The sequence below is a fragment of the Phyllostomus hastatus genome, unplaced genomic scaffold (genome assembly GCF_019186645.2).
Source record: "Phyllostomus hastatus isolate PE091 unplaced genomic scaffold, TTU_PhHast_1.1 phas_contig_137, whole genome shotgun sequence".
NCBI classification, from domain to species: domain Eukaryota; kingdom Metazoa; phylum Chordata; class Mammalia; order Chiroptera; family Phyllostomidae; genus Phyllostomus; species Phyllostomus hastatus.
The window spans coordinates 574,545-598,095 of NW_025333583.1; the positions used below are offsets into that span (position 1 = coordinate 574,545).

At 35.1% G+C, this 23,551-nt stretch overlaps 1 protein-coding gene across 17 annotated transcripts in view; it reads left to right on the plus strand.

The window, feature by feature from the left end:
* The window catches only part of TRIP12 (thyroid hormone receptor interactor 12), a 139,861-nt gene that overhangs the window by 32,260 nt on the left and 84,050 nt on the right, over positions 1-23,551 (plus strand). For 10 of the 17 annotated variants that reach the window (XM_045853306.1, XM_045853343.1, XM_045853291.1 and 7 more), the window contains exons 2-4: positions 2,303-2,449; positions 18,142-18,264; positions 19,089-19,891. In XM_045853306.1, the coding sequence (XP_045709262.1) occupies positions 2,352-2,449; positions 18,142-18,264; positions 19,089-19,891 (1,024 nt within the window). In that variant the 5' untranslated portion in view covers positions 2,303-2,351. The remainder of the gene's footprint in view (positions 1-2,302; positions 2,450-18,141; positions 18,265-19,088; positions 19,892-23,551) is intronic. The other 7 variants (XM_045853422.1, XM_045853396.1, XM_045853405.1 and 4 more) reach the window with 2 other exon arrangements.

Consider the following 23,551-nt stretch of genomic DNA (forward strand, 5'->3'; position numbering starts at 1 on the left):
GAGGAAGGAAGGTGGGTTGGGGGAGAAACATTGATGTGAGAGACATCAGTCATCTGCCTCTCATAAACACCCCAACTGGAGATTAAACCGGCAACCTAGTGTATGTGCTGACCAGGAATTGAACCCCCAACCCTTTGCCGTACCTGCCAGGCACTCCAACCACTTGAGCCTTACCAGCCGGGGCATAGTTGTAGCCTTTTAAGTTGGACCATCTCAACCTGCTGAGAGCAAAATTAAGTCAACTTTTCTTCTTTGTTTACAATATTACCTTTGATAATGCTTTTCATATAATTTAGCATAGCATATTTTACGATAATTATTCATTTAAGAATTGGTTAACTAAACTGGATTTCTCAAAGAAAGGATTAAATTTTTTCCTTCGTAAAAGGAAAGAGCATCATCCCAATAAGCCAATGTTGCAGGATTGATCTCTGGTCAGGGTGAAAGCTTTTCTTAGGCTCTGCTGAGGAATAAATGCTAATCAGCCACAAATTTAGGCACTGTAGAGCTTAGTGGGGTTTGCGAGCCTGGGCGATGTTTCTCTGCACGGTGGGGCTGAGAAAAGCTGTGAGCAAACGGGGAATACGGCGGGGTTTTATTTTGGTTGGCCCTCTGCGTGGGGGCTGGGGATTGGTCCCCTCCGAATAAAGTGGCAACATATCATTGGTGGTTCTCCTCGGGCCCTGGTTTGACGTCAGCCGTCTCTTCCGGGTTGTAGTTCAGACGCCATGTTTGTTTCAGCCGTCATGATGGATTGTAGTCCAGCCGCTGTTTTGTCCTATTTCGCCCATCCTGGCACAGGGCACATACACGAATCACCCAGTGAAAGAAAGCATCAATAAGTGGAACAACAAGTAGATGTCTCTCTCTCCCTGTCCCTTCCCTCTCTCTAAAAAGCAATAAAAAGTAATACAACAATAAAAATTCACTTTTGAAACTAAAATTACTAGAAATTTAAAACTTACGTTGACAGTGGGTTTTATGGTGAAATTTCCCCCCAAATTTTATTTTACCACAAGAGTATTTTTATTCTTCTGAACATTTATAGTAACAGTAAGTTAGTATGTACTGAGCCCTTGCTATGTGATAGGCACTGTCTTAAGTGGTTTGCATGGGTTTTCTTATTTAATGCTCACAACTACTCTATGAGGTTATCCCCATTTGAGAGATTGAAACACAGAAAAGCATATACAGTGATGGGCAAAAGTAGGTTTACTGTTGTTCATATGGAAAAAGACATGTGGGTTATGATTATAAAATACAAGAATAAACTTGCATACTCACAATTGTAAACCTACTTTTGTCTACTCGCATATACAAACTCATACAATTTGCTGGTGTTGGAGTCAGAACTCAAACTCAGGCAGTTTGACTTCAGAGCTCTACTTTTATAACTGCTGTGCTAGAATGATCTCTCTTACTGCTTATAAAGGATAAATAACAAAAACGACTCCTTTTGTCTTATACTTCAGAACCCAGGTATTTTTCTCAAAGGCAGTCAGTATTAACAAAATATGTTCTATAAATCTTTCCATTTTCAATGTGTAGACTAACATAAAATTCAGATTAACGACTGTGCTTTGAGCTAACTTGTTAACAGTTGTGAGCTATGTTCACAATTTCTTGTTGCTAAAAAACTCTGAGATAGGTAATATACTGATTTTAAACAAAAGACAAAATCTAGAGATGAGGGTTCTGGTCCAAGGCCACAGCCAGCACAGCTGATGTGGAAAGCCAGGATATCTGGGACTGTTTCTCAGTTGACTGTCACTGAACTGTTTTCTCCTCATTTCTCTGTTAAAATACGGTACTTTCATGGTTTCCTTTGTATTTATGACTTGTTATTCAGGACGTGTGTTTTTATTTCCTGCCGGAGAAATCTGAGATCCAGAGGTTCTGGTTTGTACAGAGGCAGGCTCCTTTTATACTTTGTCCATCACAGAACTCAAACCAAGGTGTTCTGACTTGAGGTTCAGTGTCCTTTTCTACTGTCAAAAATGTGGAAGCAAGCACATTTCTACTTGTGCTCTGTTTTCTTTGAATTGGGAATCTCCTGGGCATATCATGAGAATTCTAAGTTAATATTATGTGTTGTGTTTGGGACTTCATGCCTTGACTTTGGTGTATTTCTGGCATTTTATAACATGCTGGTCAGTCAGACTTAGTGTAATAAATTCAGCATTTGTGAAGACTACACTGTCAAATTGTTTTCATAAAATTTCCTCTTCATCTTTGTTTTTTATTTGCTTTGTGTTGTAACATATATAGCTAATACTTCCTCTCATTTTTTTTTCCCTTTTAGTGAATGGTAGTGTCTAGAAAGGGTATGTCCCTTCAAGAGAGAGGTGCCAATGTCCAACCGGCCTAATAACAATCCAGGGGGGTCACTGCGACGTTCACAGAGGAACACTGCCGGGGCCCAACCACAAGACGACTCAATAGGAGGAAGGTATGTATTAAATGGTATTTGAAAAGATGTTGGGAATAAAAGAAATATTTTTAAAACCTCATTATCAGAGCAGTGGCTAGAGTAGCTTGGTTGGACATCATCCTGTAAACTAGAAAGTCCCAGGTTCGATTCCTGGTTAGGACACATGCCTGGGTTGTGGATTCAGTCCCTGGTTGGGGCATGTTTGAAAGGCAAAGAATTGATGTTTCTCTCTCTCATCGATATTTCCCTCTCTCTGCCCCCCTTTCCCCTCCCAGTAAGTAAATAAATAAACAAACAAACCTCATTATGTAAAGTAATTATGTAAATTTACATTATGTAAAGTAAATTACAAAGTAAACCCAGTAAGTAAATAAATAAACAAACAAACCTCCAAAACTTGAATGGTTTACTACAGATGGGCTCCCCCACCCCTGCGCCAAATTTTGGGCCAAGAAACACAAAACTGGAATTCAAAACAGTTCTTTAATCATTCCCCAAATAAGCCTGGCTCAAAATATGATTCTCAGTCATTGACATTATCAAAAATCGAATTCCAGCTTGTTGGTATATGGAATGTTATGCTTTGTTTCTTCTTTCACATCCCTAAGCAACGCCACAACACATCTTTCAACCTGTTGTGGTCCCTTTCTTTATATAATAGACTTGACTTTATTGAATAGAACCTTCATTTTTTTTAAGATCTTGAGTTTTCATATTACCTTACGAGTGTTTTCCTCATTGTCTTCACAACACGGGTGCTGACAGGCTGGGGAGGCGGTGTGGCCTCAGTACACATCAGTTCTCATCTTCATCTTGGTGGTCTGGTGTTCAGCTGGGTTTTGTCGTTGGAGCAGTGGTTGTGTAGGAGGTAGTGCGAAGAATCAGACGTGTTCTCTTGAATGTAATATTTCCTCTCTGATTAAGCCAAACACTGTCATTTTACATACAACTCAAAACTTTACTTACAAGGCCTTGTTCTCCAGCCCACGGATTAATCATGTTTAGCTTGCAATAAATAATGGCTAAATTCTAATACGATTTCCTGATGCGTTGTTTTGAGGCATTACCATGTATGTATTGTTTAGTAAATTATAAAAATGTTTTAAAATGTTAAAATGCAAAGACTAAACTGGGACACATCTTTCTGATGTCAGGCTATTTTAGTGTTTTGAGTACATGGACTTCGGACTAGTATAGCTTTGTATGCAGTTTCTGTCTGCCATTAAATAGCTGGGTGTCCTTTTTGTTAAATCTTTCGGGAAATCTCAATTTCTTAGTCCATATAATGGGGATACCTATTTCTAGGGGTTATTGGTTAACTTCAGTATTGTAGTATGTTAAACTGTTAGCACAATGCTTACTTAGTGTGGAGTCCTGTTCTGAAATTGTTTTTTTGTTTCTTTGGATTCAGATAATTCTTTATAGCAGCCACACATTAGTTACCCTGTTGATTTCAAATATCACTGCCCCATTATAAAAATATTAATGTACTTATTAGAGAATTTGGAAAATACAAAAAATGCAAAGAACACCATCACAGCTCTACAATCCAATTATAACCACTGTTACACTGGCATATATCTCCTTACTGTTTTACTGCAGGTGTGTGTACATAAGTGTGTATTACTTACGTGCTCATAAGTGATGTATCTTTTGAACAACTGCAGTTCTATACATGTGAATCCTCAGGTTATATTTGGACGCTAACACATGGCTGATAGACGTTTTTGGCTGTCACACAGTCCATTGCTTCTAAATCCACAGTGTTGTTTCGGTGCCATTATCTTTTCTACGAATCAGTGTTAGTAAAATTATTTAAATATTATGTCATATTTAAAAAATATGAGCGTGAAATAAATGGAAGTGGTTAATGCCTGTTACTAAGATGCATAGGTTTACATAACAAAGTTGTAATCAAGATGGAATCAGTTAGATTTATAGAATGACTTATCTTTCACTGTAGTTCATGTGCTTTAAGCCAGTTATATACTCAATTGTGAAGGAAAAATAAAATCTTAATGCGTTTGGAATGTCAGAAAACATGCCAAAGAAAATAAATAAAGAATAATTAGGTTTTTTATAGCTTTAGCACCCCTGCTCTTTGAATAAATCAGCCCCATTTCAGTTCTTATAATTTCAACTTTTACATGTCTTCAAAAAACATTTCCCCATAAAAATAGTAAGTACACAAGACAGCCTATTTACTTTAAAAGCCTATTATGTGTCATTTCCTGTATCCTTAAAAATTGTTTAAAAACATCACTTTTAAAGTTCTTGTGTGCTTATACCATAATATACTAATAACTGGGATATATAGATTTTTCCTATTTCACATGGATAAATATAATTATCAGGATATAGAAATTTAGATTTTTAGCCAAAAATTTTTATCAGCTTGACTAAGAATTCAAAATTAGAAGATGCTTGCTCAACTGAATTTTATTTTACCTTCTTATACACCTTGATTCTTTTGCTTCAGATCGAATCTCAGAACTGGAAGGGACCCTTGCATCACACCCTAAACTGACTTTTGAAGCCCCAGTGGCGTATACTGTACTAGTGGTTGTCTAACCTCTAAGAAAGCTGTCATGAGTTTTGTGAGCAAGAGGATTGGGGTTATTGGGGGAGAGGAATTACAACTGTATTTTTATTCTCTTTATTCTGAGTCCTGCAGTTTAGCTTTCCTAAGTAAAATGTTGTTATGTAGCTTCTATTTTCTAAAACCAGTTGAATTGGTTTTTAAAATACAGGGCCCAGCAGAAGTAATGCCTGCTTGAGTGTGGCTTGTCGGGTAATAATATGGATGGAATAATTTATAGTTTTAATTTGAACATTTCACCTAAAATGACATGGTGTTCTTGAGTGTGATGTTATGTTACAGAATTACATACTTATGATTTTGTAATAAAAAAAGAGGAATTATTTGTGCTGGACCCTGTATATTTACAGCAATAGTGATAAAAAATGATAATAAATAATAGCATCTACTACAACAGCATTCATTGATGTGGAATGTTTTAAGTTAAAATATATTTTATATTTTTTCTTGCAGTTTAGACTCACAGAAACTCTGTGCTAAGTATGTAATCCTTGTGTAATAATAATGTGGTAGCTTGCTCAACTTTACCTAGTATATAGAGTCTAGGACTTGATTCCTGACCTCTTGACTCTAAAGTCTGTGATTCTTTTCATTATGCCAAACTGTTTTTACTGTATAAACCACTTGATTCATAATGATGAAGGCCTTAGAGGGAAGGTATGAAGTAATTATAATTGAGGAGTGTTAACTCATCCAGTTTAAAAGTTAAGTAGCAGTTTTTCCCTGGTAGAATTTTTTTAATCATTTATTTTTTGATTCACTCTGTTTTCTTCCAAACTTGCATTAAGCTATCTTCTTTTCATAGTTTTCTTCCTCGGACCTCCCCTGCCCTTCCTCCAAATTAAGGTTACTACTTTTTTTTTTTTTTTTTAGTAAAGTTTCTCATCCTTAAGATGAAAGAACGTTGGATCTTTGGGCTATAATATATTAATCTCTCCTGATCATTCATTCCCTCTACTCTTTTTCATCCATCCTTCATCTTTTTCCATAATTTAGCTAGATGTCTTACTCTTACTTAATTTTTCTGTTTTTCCATAAATTTTGGGGCCATAGCTGATCTGCTCCTCTTTTCTGTTCTTTTTCTTCTTTAGGAAATCACTGCTTTCCACTGCTTCTCTGTTGGCTTGCTCTCAGGGATACTTCTAGGCTTTTCCACTTCTAGTACAGGTATTTGTAGGCTCCCCCTTCCTCTCGGCCATGCAGTAGCATTTTTATTATACCATGTGTTTTTTCTTGTTTTTCTCAAATGGCAGTGGTGGGATTGAATTGAGTTTTAAGGCAACCTTGTTTAACACTGCTGTAGTGGTAATTTCTTCTTCGGTACTGTTTTTGTTAGAAAAGTACATTTCGACAATAAGAACATTGAGAAGATTCAGGAAAATTAAGAAAAGATAAATTTAATATGAGCATGCAGAGATAGAGGTGGTTAATATTTCTACTCTATTTTTATTTCATCGTTTTCTTTGATGCAAAAGCTCATGATTTACATTCTGTTTTATTTATGTCTTTTATTGGACCAATTTATACTGCTGCTAGTGCTGTGTAAGAGTGCCTATTTCTCCATATCCTCATCAAAACAACATACTATTTTTAATAGAAGTTTGGGGAAAAAATTCTTTTGGTTAAAGCTACCACTTCCTTGGTTACTATAGAGTTGAAGATCTTCCCACATGTTGACCATTTTTACTTATATTATGAGTTGTCAGTGTCCTTTGTTTCAATTAGGAGATGCTGCTTTTATTAGAGTCTTGTATGGAAAGGGTATCAACCCATTGACAGGGGCAAATATTTTTGCTAGTTTTATTACTTATATGGTTTTTAATTTATAGAAGTTTTAAAAGTTACATAATCAAGTCTATCAACTCTTTATTTTTTCCTTTGCCTTCTCTATCCAAAAAGTAAAATTTTCTTCTCAGTCTGTTGTGGTTTCATTTTTTAATTTTACTGTAATCTTAGATTTGTTACTGGTGTAAGGCAATGATTGAATCCAATCTAACTCACATCCCCAGCCCTATTAAAAATTTGTAGATTTTCAATAATTATTACTGAATAAAAACTCAGGTATGAGATCTGTAACTTACAGCTTTTTGTTAATATTGTCAGAGCAGGGATATGGATACCTGTAGGCAGCATTAATTTTACAGAAGGAAATAGATTTGTATTTTGCTTCAAAAACTATTTCAAAGGTATGGGATACAGAAAAACTCAAAAAGAAAATATCATCTAGAGATAAGCCTGGGTTGACATTTTGATTTTTATCTCTTGAAAATACATTTAGCATGTAGGTGATTACACTTTAAACAGTTTTGGATTCTGCTTTTTTCAAAAATCAGCATTCTAACAAACATTTTCTTCTGTGAATTTTTTATAAATGGTCATGATTTACTGAGTCAATATATAATATTTTCCACAATTACTTTTCAGTTTTTGGACAGGTAGGTTGTTGTAGTGGGAGAAGTTTTTGCTTATGCTTAAATGCTTGTGTTTCAGAGATCTCTCAAGAACAGGTGTCAGCAAGTGAAATTTCTTTGTTCAAAGAGGTGTTTTTTTGTATTTTTCTCTCCTCCCTCCTTTATAATGGTTAACTTGTTTCGCATAATTTTTTTCTTCAATTTACTTACTATCATCAGGAAAAAGAGTGTTTTTCATCCCCATTCTATTTGCGTTATTTCCATTTTGCATTTTCCTGCTGGCTTGATAAGGAAAATTTGCATTAATCTTACTTTATTGGTGCTTCTATAGTAATGAGGTTAAACATTGGGGAAATAGTTTTAAGGAATGAGATCTGAGTTAGAATACGTTCTGATGGATATGTACAGGTAAGTTTACAAATGTTAGTGTCCCTTCATACCAGTATAAAAGTGAACTGACCTTTAAATTTGTTCCTCAGGTAGGGTTCCCTCTTCTTATAACAGTAACCTGCTTTGTGGAATATTTCCCCCAGTTCCTCACTGTGATTGCATTTTTGAATGGCAGTTACTCTTTTTTCAATATGATTATATTCTGCTCCTGGCTACCCATTACCTACCTTTTATTCATTCGTTCATTCATTCATTCTTCATTTATCTGTTTATTTATTTATTTATTTGGAGAGAGGGGGAAGGGAGGGAGAGAAACATTGATGTGAGAAATACAAGCGGGTTGCCACTGTATGCGCCCTGACCAGGGGCAGAACCTTCAACTTAGGCATGTTTTCTGATCAGGAATCGAACGGATCAGAAACACTGAACATTTCAGTTTACAGGATGACACTCCAGTCACCTGAGACACACCTGCCAGGGCCTATCACCTAACCTTGTGCTAGAGCTGGAAGAATCTGTTCTCTTCCACATTTGATGGGACTCAGTGATGGGATGGGGGGTGATCATATGATCCAAGCTAGGAAAAACTAGAAACTTTTTTCATTCTGGTAGCGAAGGGAAGATGTGAATCTGAAGTTGTCAGCTGCTGTCTCCTACCTTATTAGAAGAGGGTGAACAGGCAGAGAAAAGCAAATCTCTTAGACAGTATGTATGTATTAAAGTTCTGACAAATTTCAGTTCCTTAGTTCTTCAGGGCTGAGTCTCTATGCTTATTTGACTGTTTCCATTTTAGAGATATGTGTGCATTATTTTATTTCATTTTAAAAATGATTTTAATAAATCCTCTTTTGGTTTTAGAGTTAAGAGTCCTGCCTTAATGCAATACACACCCAGTATAAGATTGTATTTATCCATTTGTAGAAAACCATGCTAGTAAGCATGTGCCAGAAGGTACTATGTTTTGCTGTGTATAATGTGCTCCCATGTATAGTGTGCTCACATATTTAGCTGAAAGTCTCAGGAAAAAATCTTTCGTTTTAATTTTTTAATTCAATTATTTATTTATTTTTAGAAACAAAACTAATGATCATTTCAGGTTATTATTTTTGGTACAGATATCGTTATTGCTTTCTAGAGCTGCATAAAAGAATTAAAAACATTTATATAGATATGAAATTAGTACTACCCATGTATAATGTGCATCCTTATTTTCCTCTCAGAAATTTGGGCAAACGTGCACATTATACATGGTAAAATGCCGTAGTTCCAAATATGAGAGTAGAATACACTTTGTTACATTTCCAACTCAGTAGGGGAAATGAGCATGTAGGTGATTATTAGAATTAGATCAGAAACACTCCTAGAGGATGACCTCATTGAACTGGGCTCTGAAGGCTGAAGAAGCAGCTCTGAACCAGATGGTCCATGTCAGCTGTATTCTTTCACTTAATGTGTAGAATCAGTTACTTCCAGAGTTTGGATTTCATTACTCGTTTTTCTGTGTCACTTGTTGTTTTGACCATAAGTAGTAGGTGTTCAGTGAATGCTAGTGTGGGATAGAAATAACAGATTTATTTCCGTTGGCATTTCTAGGCATAGAAATGTGACTTTCTTTTGCTGAAATAGTCGTGAAAAGGTGATTAGCGTGAAGGAGATCCTAGGGTATGCTATAAATGGGCTGTGTAACAAGGTACGCTAGATTCTGTTAACAGTGACATACAGCTCCTAATATTCGTATATTATAACAGTCTAGCTGATACAGAACTTGTCCAAGCTGGATCAGCCTCAGGGACTCTGCTCCATGTCTACATGTTTAGGTATTTGGGTATTATTGTTGTGACAAGGTATGGTGAATTTCCCTCTGGCTTTCCAAGACTTCTCCCAGAAGTGATTCATTTTTACTCTTAACTCCATTGACCACAGCAAGTTACAGGGCTGCATGTAACTTCCAAGTGGTTCAGCAAGTGCCATTATATCCCATATATCTTGAAAGAGGAGAAAGAGACTATTCGTAAGCAGCACATTGTAGCTATCATAGGCTGTTTACACATCATTTTTAAATCCTTACTCCCTTATCTACAACAGGCCATTTGTTTCCCTAAATTCTTAGAACAGCATAGCCATAGGTAGGCTGTGTTTTCTTGATTCCCCTACTTGATTAACCAGAATGGGAGCTTTTTAAAAATATTCTTTTTTGTGTTCTTTCTGTCTTCCTTTTTTTATCCTGACCGTTGCTCAGTCAGATGGAAGTTCATGCTTCATCATTTTTGGGAGTAGAATGTTAAGGGCAGATGGTGTGATATGCAGATAACTTCATTGTTTCTTATGATTAAATTAAAATCACTTTTATAAACAATTTATACTAGAGTTGGCCAGGTAACTTGGGCCTGGCTCCTTCAGCCATGATATGTCTTACTACTGTAATTACGCACCTTGAGTTTTAGCTGCAGAACCATGTGTGTACACATTCTTCAACTTTTAACGCTGCCTGAGCAATGCTGAGAAGGCTAGTCTGTCCCATCAGGCCTTGGGGCTACGAGGCAAGATTTATAATAGTGTTGTGTTAAATAGCCGCATAGTTGCAGTGGTCTAAGGAGGAACAGAGATTACTTTTTTTCTAGTTGGAGGTTGAGCACATTGGATTCTTAATAGTACCAATATTAAGTTTTTTCTTGGATTAGCAAAGTAACATTTTGTTTTATAATTTTCTTTGCAGTATGTATTTCTTGCTTTAATCATCCTTGAAATTTTGTCCAAAAGCACATCATAATCATATTGGAAACCTGTAATATGTTAGCTTCCATAAATTATTTCATGTCATTAACTACAGATTTGCTGTAATTTTTCTGCCCCTTAATATTGAGGGAATCTGATGTTTCACACCACTTCTTTTTACAAGTACTCTCTCATTCCTAGAATGCTTTCCTAGATGTATTAGTATGACTAAGAAATGAATATATATACACACATGCTTCTTTACTATTTGAACAGCAAGTTTTAGCATCACATATGGAAGGCTATTTATTTTTTAATGTGCTACAGAAAACAAAAGAAAGCAAGAGGTCTCCCTCCGGTTTAGAAATGAAAAGAAAATGTGGTTTCTTCTCTTTCTCTCATGTACCATCTTCAAAGCCTTAAGCTATTTATTTTCACCTAATATAATTAGGGACAGAAATACCAGCATGGACAGAAAAAATTTTGCCAAGTATAATGTACTCCTGTATATAGTGCACACCCATGTTTTTGACCCAAACTTTCAGGAAAACTCTTGTTTTAATTTTTTAATTCAATTATTTAATTATTTATATTTAGAAACAAAACTGATGATCTTATTCCAGGGTATTACTTTGCATACGGATATAGTTATTGCTTTCTAGAGCTGCACGTTTAACGCATAAACATAAATAAGAGAATTAAAAACATTAGATGCCGAATTAGCACTACGTGTGTATAATGTGCATCCTTATTTTTTCCCTTAAAAATTTGGGCAAAAGTGTGTGCATTATGCACGGCAAAATACAGTAATAACATAGAGGCAGCCTTTTTCTTTCTTTCTTTCTTTTTTTTTTTTTTTTGGTCATAGTAGGTTTTTACTCGTGTTTATAGAAGCCAGTGTAGCTCATTGAATAGTTCTGCATCACTAATCTATCACAAATCACTAATTTACTTTCGATGATCTCAGTGTTTATATACTCACCAAACTACTTAATTTGTGAAATGGGGCAAAAATAAATTGAGCTGTAAGGTTCTCTTTAGGGGTCCATCTCTTCCATGGTTTTGATTACATTCAACCCCTCTGCCTTTTTTCTTTGCTCAATAACATAAGTGTTGTAGTTTACTCACCCATCCTCAATGTACCCAGATCATTGAACATATAAAATTTTTATTAGGTCTTGGCTAACTGCTTCTAACCTGTCAGTCTATTGTTGCAAACTCTTAAGGACAAAAATCTAGCTATTTCCACCAGGCATTTAGGTCCTAGCCTGTCCTTTCAACCTTGTTTCCTAATGTATCTCTGTGCTCAGGGAAATTTCATATCATTTACCAGGTGCCATATAGGTTTCATAATTTCCTGCCTTTACTTTTGCCTGTTCTGCTTTTTACCAGAATGATTTTTTCCTTAGCTTTTTATCCGTCAGGGTGTGGTTTAAATGCCATGTGACCAGTAAAGCCTATATTTTCTTGCTACAAGTAATCTCCCTTTGTTGGGAACCTTATAGCATCTGGTAGATCACTTTGTTATATTAGAGACTGTGACCTGTTTGAGGACAGGGACTAGACTGTGTGTCATACATATTTAAATACCCTATCATGACCCAATGTATTTGAGTTGGCAAACCTAACAGATCTGATGAAATGAGTAGTTTGGTACAGTTCTCTATCAGTTTTGAAGCTTCCACTCTATAATGTATATTATACAATGTGTTATGATGCCCTTTAGTATCTTGTATTAAGACAAATATAAAATGCCTGCCTACACATTTTAGAATCATGAACATAATGTAGAAGAATTTTACAAAGTTACAAAAAAGCAAAAGGAAAACCATTGATAAAATATTATCTTAATAGATAAATTCTTGATGAGACTGTTCGGGTGCTTACCACTTATATTTCAGTGTGACAGCTACAACAATAGACTTAAATGCCATAAGCAGCATAGTCTTTGTAGACTTTTTCAACATGATGCATGACTCTTAGTAAAAGCTACAAAAAAAAAAATCTTTTCATTCCCATGCATTACAGGAAACTTGAACCATGCAAAACAAATGAGAAATTATAAGCATGAATTTTTACCTATGTGACAGCCAGATTTCAATTTTTTTTATAAGGTCTTCATGTGTTACCAATGGTATTTGAAATATATGGGTGATGGGATGGTTTTTCATTGTGTTTGTTGTATAGATTGCATGAAATCTGCCTCTAGTCCACATCTGCTAAACACCAATAGCACTTTTGTTCACCAACATGTTTTCATAATGCTTCTTAGAGGAGGAACTACTGACATTTAAAAACATTGCTTTGTAAGATAAATAAGGACTTCTTTACTTTATATAACAAAATCATTTGATCTAGTGTTTTGCCGTAATTAAGCAAAGGAACATTGGTCAGACCAATCAGCTTCTATTTTGTGATCGAAATAGAAAACAATTTATTTTACAGAGATCATTAGTGAGGTTTTATTTTTTGAAAGTGGTTCACATGAACTTTTCACCTTGATTCTTGAAAAATCAATGGCTTGTTTATAATATGCATGTTATAGTATCACAAACAGCATTTGCTTTTTGAAAACTATAATATTTAAAATAGAAAAGCATGAATGTGTTATGTCTCTATACATATAAAATGAATTTGAAGGTGTATTTAAGCCCCACATCATTTATATTCAGTAATATGTACATGAATTTGAATTTTGAATATGTCTGGGATAGAAATTAGTTTCAAACCATTTAAGACTTGTAATACAAGGAAGTAACTAGCTACTTGTAACTAGCCACTTCTCTAATTTTGCCTAATATTAAGGTAAGAATGTGCTCTTTGTTACAAGATTTTGGCCTCTTGAAGATGTCCTTGGGACTATAGAAGTTTTTTAATACTTTCAACTGCAAAGGATTTTACTAATGCCTGTAAAAGTAAATTAAAATATTTTAAAAGGGACAGGCTCTATGATTTGCCTAAAAGTGAACCAGAGACATTTTAGAATTGCTTTTAAGTTACTCTTGAAAACATAAACTCCAAGTTGATTATAGTGTGTTCTGTTGCAACATGGGTTTCTTTAATGTGAGTTAGCCCACATACACTTCATAAATAGGAAAATGATGTCATTATAACGTGGAAGTAGTATTGGTTCACAGACAACGTTCTCTACAGTGATAATATACGAACTGAAATAGGTCTAGATAGGCCTTTCAATGGAAAAAAAAAGGTTTGGTGTAATAATCTATGAAGATCTTATGAAAAATCTGAAAATCTTGCAGAACTGATAGGAAGAAATCATTTATTGCAAGAAATAGGTAGTTCAGTGGCTTCCTGAACCACTGCACTTTGCACTGTGTTAAACAGTTTCAGAAATCTCAAAACCATTTATTTATGCCTGTACTTACAAAGAAAGATGTCAAAAAGAAAAAAGCCTTCCCTGAAATTATTTTTAATTTTCTTGAAGCTGTTCTTAAAAGAAAACATCATTAAGAGTTTATATTTAACAAGAGAAAGCACAAAAATAAGACTCCAAAGAGTAGAACAACTGATCATTGGTGTAAACATTAGTGGAGAATTAAAACTTTTTAATTGTTTTTGTTAGGACTTACAAAAATAACAGGTTTGAGTAGTCTGTGCCCAGTCAGTCTTATTTTTACCAATAGCTCAGTTATTTTTAGTGGGTGAGTTTTTCAGAACATCCGTTTTTTTTCAGGGACACCCATGAGGATGATATAGAAGCTCCTGAACCACACATATCCACACCCATTCACCCACCTGTCCGTGGGCTATAATTTACTAAATGGACTCATTCTCGTGGTGCTTAAAAGAGTTTGTCATGAATTTTACTGTGCTGTTTTTGCATATTTGATTTATAGTGGGTACAAATTTTACTGGATCTTAAATAGATAATGCTTGGTAAATGAGGAGGTCGGTAAAATGAACTAAAAGGAGGCATCATGGTTCGTTTAGTGCTGAATACTGTGATATTCTAATTGCCTATTTCCAGATTGGGCATTATTTTGTGGAGATTTACCTTTACAATATTTTGAGCATTAATTTATAAATGGGTATAAGGAAATGGAACCTCACTTTGGGAGGCATCAAATTAATACTTTAAGGTACCATCCTGTTGCCTTCACCTCTTATGGTAAGCCAGGGGTTGGAAAACTGTGGTCCGTGAGCCAAATCCAGCCTACTGTCTGTTGTTATAAATAAAAATTGGATTGGAATATAACCATGCCCATTTATTTGTGTATTGTTTATACCTTTTTTTTGACACATAGTATATCCCACAAAGTTGAAAGTATTTACTACCCTTTACAAAAAAAATGTATTAAGACTGTGCTAAACAATAGGCAGGACAGTAATGAGCAGTATTTTAGGATGTTTTAAAATATATTTTAACCAGTCCTCAGAATATCACACTTAAAATAATTTTAGGACAGGTAGAATCAGATTACTGTGGGCATAATTGAGTTTTAGCCACTTCTGTGAGCCTCAGTTTCTAAGATGTTTGGATATTGTTTCCTTTTTTCGGTATTCTGATACTGTTTACCTGCTGTATTCTTTAGTTCATTGAAGGTGTTAGAACAAGAAAAAAGCAAAAGTAGACTTCAGTGGATATAAGGTTAGATGTGTATTAATTGGGTTAACCCAACTTACTTGTGTTATAAAGAGTGGGGGGAGGACTGCTATCTCTACAATGGAATGAATTTAGGTTGATGCTTACTAGTTTCTGTTGACAAAAACAAATTTGCTACTATTTTTGAGATTTCCTAGGGTTATATAGTGACCTTTTAATTTATTTTTATTATTTTTAAAAGATTTTATTTATTTTTAGTGAGAATGGGCAAGGGAGGGAGAAAGACATCTGTTGTGTGGTTGCTTTTTGAGTGTCCCCTACTAGGAACCTGGCCTGCAGCCCAGGCATGTGCCCTGACCAGGAATCGAACCAGTGACCCTTTGCCTTGCAGGCTGGCAGGCTGGCACTCAATCCACTGAGCCACACCAGCCAGGGCAATATATTGTGACTTATTTGAATGTTTAACTGTCTGGAGTATTATTACACAGTTGTCTAGCTTTGGGTAAAGCTTTTTAAAATAATGATTTTAAAATTATAACAAAATATGTCGAGGAATATTTTAAACTTTATAATTGAAGTAGAAATTATGATTCAATTAAATTGACCTGCAGCAAACTTTATGAAAATAGAAATGTGAAAAGCCCACTCTGGCTGGTGTGGCCTGGTGGATAGAGTGCTGGCCTGCAAACCGAAAGGTTGTCAGTAGGATTCCCAGCCAGGGCACATGGCTGGGTCGCAGGCCATGTCTGAGTTTGGAGGGCTGGGGCGTGTGATCCCCCCCGACCCCACTCAATGAGAGGCAACCCATCAAATGTCTCTGTTTTCTTTCTTTCTCCCCCCCAAATAAATAAATACAGTCTTTTTAAAAATGTAAAAAGAATGTGAAGAACCTGAATGACATAATTTATAAACAGTGTTCTCCATAGATATTATCTTGTATACTCTGAAAATGGAACGTTATACCTTCTTTCAAAAAAAATAACTGTGGCCCTGGCTGGTGTGGCTCAGTGGATTGAGCCCTGGCCTGGGAACCAAACGGTCACCAGTTCAAATTCTGGTCAGGACACATGCCTGGGTTGCAGGCCAGCTCCCTGGTTGGGGATGAGTAAAAGGTAACCAGTTGATTTATCTCATACACATCAATGTTTCTCTCCCTCTCTTTCTCCCTCCCATTCCATTTCTCTAAAAATAAATAAAATCTTTTAAAAAATAAAAAATCACTATGAAATGATTTGAAAGTTTTCTTTATCTCATTTATTTAAAAAAAGTAGAACTCTCAGGTGTTACTAGAAATGTAATAAAAACAAAAGCAATTTCTAGAAATTAAATCTAATAAGAAACTCATGGGACAAAGCAAAATTTCAGTTTGCAGTGGAATAATATCTAGGAAAAGTAAAAACCTAAATCATGATGTATAAAAATTTTACAAGGTTCAGTTCGGTTACCCCCAGAGAAAATACATACCTTGAAAAAAAAATACGTATACTCATTATTTACATGAAGACTAAGACACTTGGAAGACTAACCCAGAGTTTTTAGTAATGTATTACTATTCTGTCATAGATTAGAATCTTAAAAATGGAAATTATCCTAATGAATCTAAGAAATATTTCCTTTTATTGAAAAGCTAATGTCATATCTCCTTTCAAGAATCCAATATTGAATTCTTCTGGAAAAATTGAAGAAAAAAATAAAGAAACTGAGATGAGAAACTTTAGATCTAAATCTTTTTGAAGAAATGGTGAAACTTGTATAATAAGAACTGTATTGCATCTTTATAGACTGAATTAGAATTTTTGTGTGAGGTTGTCAGTCGCTGACTTATTTAGCTCCTTTGAGATCTGTTCAGAATGAAAGCCTGGCTTAAAAAAAATTTTTTTTTAAGAGGGTAAACAGCTTTGGTACTAACAAAACTTTTTTATTCTTCTTAGAATATGCTCTTCATGTTACTTACAGGATTTACATGGGTGTTGGTTGTGAATTACATAAATTGCACCTGTTATATTAAGATCTCACCTCTGTAACACCAGCTTTTATGAGTATATATTAATGCATACTTCCTTTGCTTTTATAAATCTCATAACTATTGCCATGGGTCAAAAAGATCTAACCACTTAAACACTTTCTTTATGTCCTTTAAACTTGCTCTTAGCACAATGCTGACACAAGGATTTGATTTATTATAAATGCAGGGTGGGGCAAAAGTAGGTTTATAGTTCATATGAAAAAATAAGGCAATAATTAATAAATAATGTAAGAATGAATTGTGTTTTGTGTATTCACAACTGTAAACCTTCTTTTGCCCCATCCTGTATAACCTAACCATATGTCAATGATGGAATCTTTTGAATGTGTTTGGAATATTTTGTTGTAAATTTTTATTTCTTTCTAGGACTTGGTTTTGGGTGTACTTACTATTGATTAGTGCTTTAAATTCTTAGCAACCATCACTATTGATTTAATGTAAGTTTATTTGCTCTTTAGTGCTTCTAATGATTTTCTGTGTAAAATCAACTTGAGAATTGATTTTACCTATTTCTGCATTTACTGTTCTAACCTGAATTATTATGTACAAATTGGGTACCAGTGTCATTGTAGGGATCACAGGTTACCATTTCTATAAACTTTTTAAGCTGTTATAGTCATGTTATGTATTAAAAGTAGTGTTTAGATCTAAAATTTGGATTTTTTTTTGAAAAAATTAATCTTATTTGAATGTCTATGGTAAAGTTGCTCAAAAATTTATTGTTACTTAAGCAACTGTAATATTGGCTATGCAGTTGTGACAACTGGTAATAAAAAAATCTTAACGCTTGGGTATTCAGGGAGTTGGTTCTGAGAGGCACTTTATTTTACCAGATTATTTAATAGAATAATAATTTAATAATAGAAATATTTGGGAAAAGGGTAGGTAGGGTCAGTAGTGAAGAATTGGGAGGCTTTTTTTAAAAAATGAAAAATATTTCACTTTCAGTGTTGTTCTTGCATCTCATTTTCCTGATAGTTTTTTGTTTTGATTTTCTGCTGACAGGTCACATTTAGGGCAGGCAAAACATAAGGGATATACCCCTCCTGAGAGTAGAAAATCTAATTCTAAGGCACCCAAAGTGCAGTCTAATACTACTGAACTGTCAAGGGGACACCTTTCTAAAAGGTAAATCTTCACATTGCTTATACATTTTCAAGGCAGAATTATTTGCATATGAATCATTGCATAATATTAAAACTTACCAGTATCCTGAAATGTTTTGATACATGTTTACATTATTCTGAGTGTAACTTTTGCAATAACAGTTCATCAGCTTTGCAGTGATGTTGATGGAATGTACCCTAGACAATGCATCTATTTTCTTGATTAGATCGTTAAGAGGTTCCCCTTTTTATTAATAAATCATAACAGGCTTCTGAAATGTCATTTTGCTATTTTCCTTAGTTTTTAGTTGTCAGAGCCATAGGTCAATGATTTTTTAAGATCTGATTGATAGGAGTCTTTGGAAAGGAATGTAACTGAAGGTTTAATGCTACTAAAATACAAAATTTTCTGACCTTTACTTTCAAAGTGTATCATTTAATGCTTGTTTATTTTAACCTTGAAGTTGTGTTTGTAAACAGAGCGTAACCATTTCTAGTTTTAACTGGTTCTGAAAAAGCATTCTTTTTCTTGTAATCTTAGTTCCTGTTTTATGATTAGGAGTGTTAGTGTCAGTAATCTTTGGGTTAAAGAATAAGCCTGATCTTTGGCCTAAAGAATTAGCCCCATCTTTTAATACTAATACCATTTGAAGTCATACTCAGCTTTTAAAATTTTTTTCAATTTTGAACCATTCAAAAAACTTATGTTTATTATTGGACTTATGAGGAAAACTTTTGTGCTGTTTTCTAAAAGCACTTATTTCCCAAGATTTGAGAAGTTAATATTACATAACAGGTTGAATGATGGCAGGCTGGTATTAACACTGTTCTTATCTAACCTCTTAGAAGCTGCAGTTCATCATCTGCTGTCATAGTTCCACAACCAGAGGATCCAGAGAGAGCCAATACTTCAGAAAGGCAAAAAACGGGGCAGGTGCCTAAGAAAGACAATTCTCGAGGAGTGAAACGCAGTGCTAGTCCAGACTACAACAGGACCAATTCTCCTAGCTCTGCAAAAAAACCAAAAGCACTTCAGCATACTGAACCTCCCTCAGAAACAAATAAGCCACATAGTAAGTCAAAGAAGAGACATTTAGACCAGGAGCAACAACTGAAATCTGCACAATCGCCATCAACAAGCAAGGCTCATACCAGAAAGAGTGGGGCCACTGGTAGTTCACGGAGTCAGAAAAGGAAGAGGACAGAGAGTTCTTGTATAAAGAGTGGTTCTGTGTCTGAGTCAACTGGTGCCGAAGAGAGATCTGCAAAACCTACCAAGCTGGCTTCAAAATCAGCCGCCTCAGCCAAAGCTGGGTGTAGCACCATCACTGATTCTTCTTCTGCTGCCTCTACTTCCTCCTCATCTTCTGCTGTAGCCTCGGCCTCGTCCACTGTACCACCAGGTGCCAGGGTAAAACAAGGAAAAGACCAGAACAAGGCCAGGCGTTCCCGTTCAGCATCCAGTCCCAGTCCCAGAAGAAGTAGCAGGGAAAAGGAACAGAGTAAAACTGGTGGCTCTTCAAAATTTGATTGGGCTGCTCGTTTCAGCCCTAAAGTTAGCCTTCCTAAAACAAAACTGTCTCTTCCAGGGTCTTCTAAGTCAGAGACATCAAAACCTGGACCTTCTGGATTACAGGCCAAATTAGCAAGTAAGTTCACAGAAAGATCCTCTTTTTTTAATTAAGAAACTTCTCTATTTGTCAAAGTGATGATGCTTTTAAGATGTCAGGATTTTTGTTTTTTTAAGTCTGAGGCTGTCTTAGAAGATTGATTACTGAACTCTTACTATAAAACAGTACATAATGATTAATACCACATTTAGTTTTATGGAGACATAAAGAATGCTGACTTCTTAGTAATAAACCATCACGTTTCAGTGTCTGTATCTTTCTTTATCTTTGCAGCATCTGCTACTTATTTCCGAGTAATCAGGGTGGGACATCAAGTTGGATTTTCTTCTATAACCAAATACAAAAGTATTCTAATTATGACCTGCTCTTGACCAGGATTAGAGATCAAATGTAGGGTTTTGTTGTTCTTGTTTTATTATATTCTTAATGTATGGAAATACTGAGTTATTAGAATAAATGTACTCTCATTTAATTAAACCTTACTCACATGTGTTATAATATTTTATGGCCTTTAAGGAGTTTAATTCAAAGATAAATATACTACTTACATTTCATGCACTGAGGCTCTGGGTCCTAGGTAAGTGGGAAAGAATATTGGCCTCCTGAAACTTACAGTGGAGTAGAAAGAGCTAATGTTTGAGAATAATATTCAAGTAGAGATCTCCAGCATAGAAACTATATGGAAGAAAGGGATCTTGACATACCCAGCTTTCTTCTCTTTTTTCCCAAAGGTCATCTTCAGGAAGCTGATGTTCATTTCATTAGACATGTTGATGAACTTTTTCAATTATGCAGTTGCTATAATAGTAAAATATTTTTTTTCTTTTTACTATTTTGATAAATCTGAAAAGAACAAATACAGAGAATAGCAGTGCTTATCTACAATTTTTAAGCATTGAATTTTTTATACTATTTAATCAGAAGCTGGATTTTGACTATCTTTTCTCCTTTTTAGCCTCATAAAACATGTCAGATCCACATTTTGATAGGGTTAGAATTTTTTCTTGGTTATTAGGGGATTTTATATAGTATCTAATAGTACTTTTTTCAAAGTTTAGCTAACATTGAAGTAGCCTAGTCTAATATTGAAGTAGAGCTAAATGTTAGCTCTGTTTAGTTTAACCCTACAATCTAGAACTACTTTCAGTTGTTTCATTATTAGCTAACTTTTACACTAAATAAAACTTTGTTTCATAGGGCTGTTGGGAAAGGTAACATCTTTTACTCTCAGATTGTAGAATTTTGTTCTATTTGGTATTTTAAATATGTAGTGCAGCTATTTAAAACCTTTTGAATTTGAAGGTACAGCCACTGGATTAAGATCAAGATTGGTATCTTGAAGTGAAAAGGTAATAAAAGGCTGGGTCAAAAAGGGAGAACAGCTGTCCATTGGGCCTGCCAGGGTTTTTTAGTTTGACAATTACTGTTGTCTGTCTTTGCTTTTATACCTCTTCCCCCTCTGCTTTAAAAGGAAGTAGAAGCATGTGTGCATCTGTGTTTGCATGTGTGTGTGTGCATCTGTGTCCTTTAATCTCTGTCAGCATTGTAGTAGTTCTATGATCTCCGTAGTCAGTGGGCCAGGTTGAGTTTGCAGCATGTTTCATGGGATTCACTTCTTGCCTTTCTGCCTCCCAGTCTGCCTCACTTGAAGAGCTCACCCTTTTCAACTCTTTATTTCTAGAAGGGTCTAGGCCCAGGTGAGAGAGCAGATTATTTCTGAGTGTCGTGTCTTCTCTCTTTTCAGAGACCAGCTTTCTTTTGTTAGAAAGAACTCTCTTTTAACATAATTTATTTTAATTTTTAAAAATATTTTATTTATATGTTTTTAGAGAGAAGGGAAAGGAGGGAGAAAGAGAGGGAGAGAAACATCACTGTCTGCTTGCCTCTCCCATCCCCCCTACTGGGGACCTGGCCCTCAACCCAGGCATGTGCCCTGACTGGAAATCGGAACAAGATCATTTGGTTCACAGGCTCGCGCTCAATCCACTGAGCCACACCAGCCAGAGCTTTTAGCATGATTTTTTAAAGGAAGCTCAAACTTACTAGTGGCCAATCAGTGGGATTTCCTTGGTTGTGCTCTCAGTTAGGAACACTGAAGAGTTTTGATGCTGTTCTATAATAAAACCAGTTTAGATAGTGTATTAAAGTCACTGTACACATGGTCACAAACGGACTTAGTAGTTTGAAAATCTCTGTGTTCTGTGGTCACTAATAATGCTTTTACATTTTCACTGCCACTGTCCTAGTTCTAAGCTCTAATTATAGCATAAGCTGTTGAAACAAGAGAAGGGAACTAGTATTTGTTTAGCATCTAGTAAGTGCCAGGTATTTTATATGCGGTCATGATTAATTTAAAAAAAAATAGTGCTTGGTGATAGTTATTATAAAATTCATGCCCAAGTTACATCTTGTAAGTGGCAGCATTAGACTTGACAGTGGAAGAATGTGTGACTTTGAAGCTATTACTTTCTTTGCTGTACTACTGTGCTTTACCCGTGTTAATTCTCTGTGTTTTACTGTTACAACATCTTTGACTCATTAAGAGATGTTAAGTTCCTTAGAGGAGACAAGATTTTATCTGATTTTTCTTAACTCATATTGATTTCATTTTTAGAGATGAATACTGTATGAACTAAGGATTTATATCATCCCCTTCATTAAATATTCACTTGTTTTCAAATAAGTGAAAAACATTTCTAAACAAATAGTAGTAAACATTCAGTGTGCTTACAAGTGCCTGACAACTGGTAAATACTGTACGTGAATCATCTCATTTACTCATCATCAACCCTATATGGCAGTTACTATTATTCCTATCTAACAGGTAAGGAAAGTCAGGGTCACTGGTCAAGTTACCTATCCAAGGCCACAGAACTAAGAAGTGATAGAGCAAAGAATTAAACCTAAATCATCTCAGGACTCTCAAATGATTGAGTAGAGTGGATGAGATAAATCAAGGAAGGTTTCCTGAAGTCAGAAGGGTCAGGTGAATTTTAGGCATGATTAAATGTGTCACTTCAGGGAAGTTTTTGTAAAGAAGTAGTACCGCAAGAGAATCGGCAATACTTGGTAATTTAAGAATATAGGGGCAAAGTGAGGTATTTTAGGGGAATAAATCTCTAGGTTTCAAGTAATGGTATTTCGGGGAGAGAGAGCTCTTAATATAGAGCTAAAAATTCTGAAATGAAACCCTAGTTCTGCTATTTTATTATCTGGTGACTGGGAAAATTTGTAACCTTTTCTTTGTAAAATTGGCACAATAGCTATTTGAGGAATAAATAAATCTGTGAGGAGACTTAACATAGTGCTTAGTACATAAGTTATATCACTAAATTTAGGGTGCACAGCTGATCTTCAGTATCTTAAGAGAAAACATTCAGAGCAGTGTTGTGAGAATGAAGGATTTTTAAATGCTAGTCATTTATCAGTTTAAAAATGTCTGTCCTTACATTTGGAAGATCTTGATTTGAAGTTCTGTCATCTCATAGTTTTGTGAGGTTGGGCAAATCATTGGCAGCCTAATCCCTAATCTTATTTGCAAAATGACAATATTTATTCTTGTGAAGCATATATAAAAGAATGTATGTGAAAACAGTTGTGCAAATTTAAAGCACCATATAAACATAATGATGCATTGAGAGTTGTTGCTATGTATTTGAAGATTTTTTTTTTTTAACA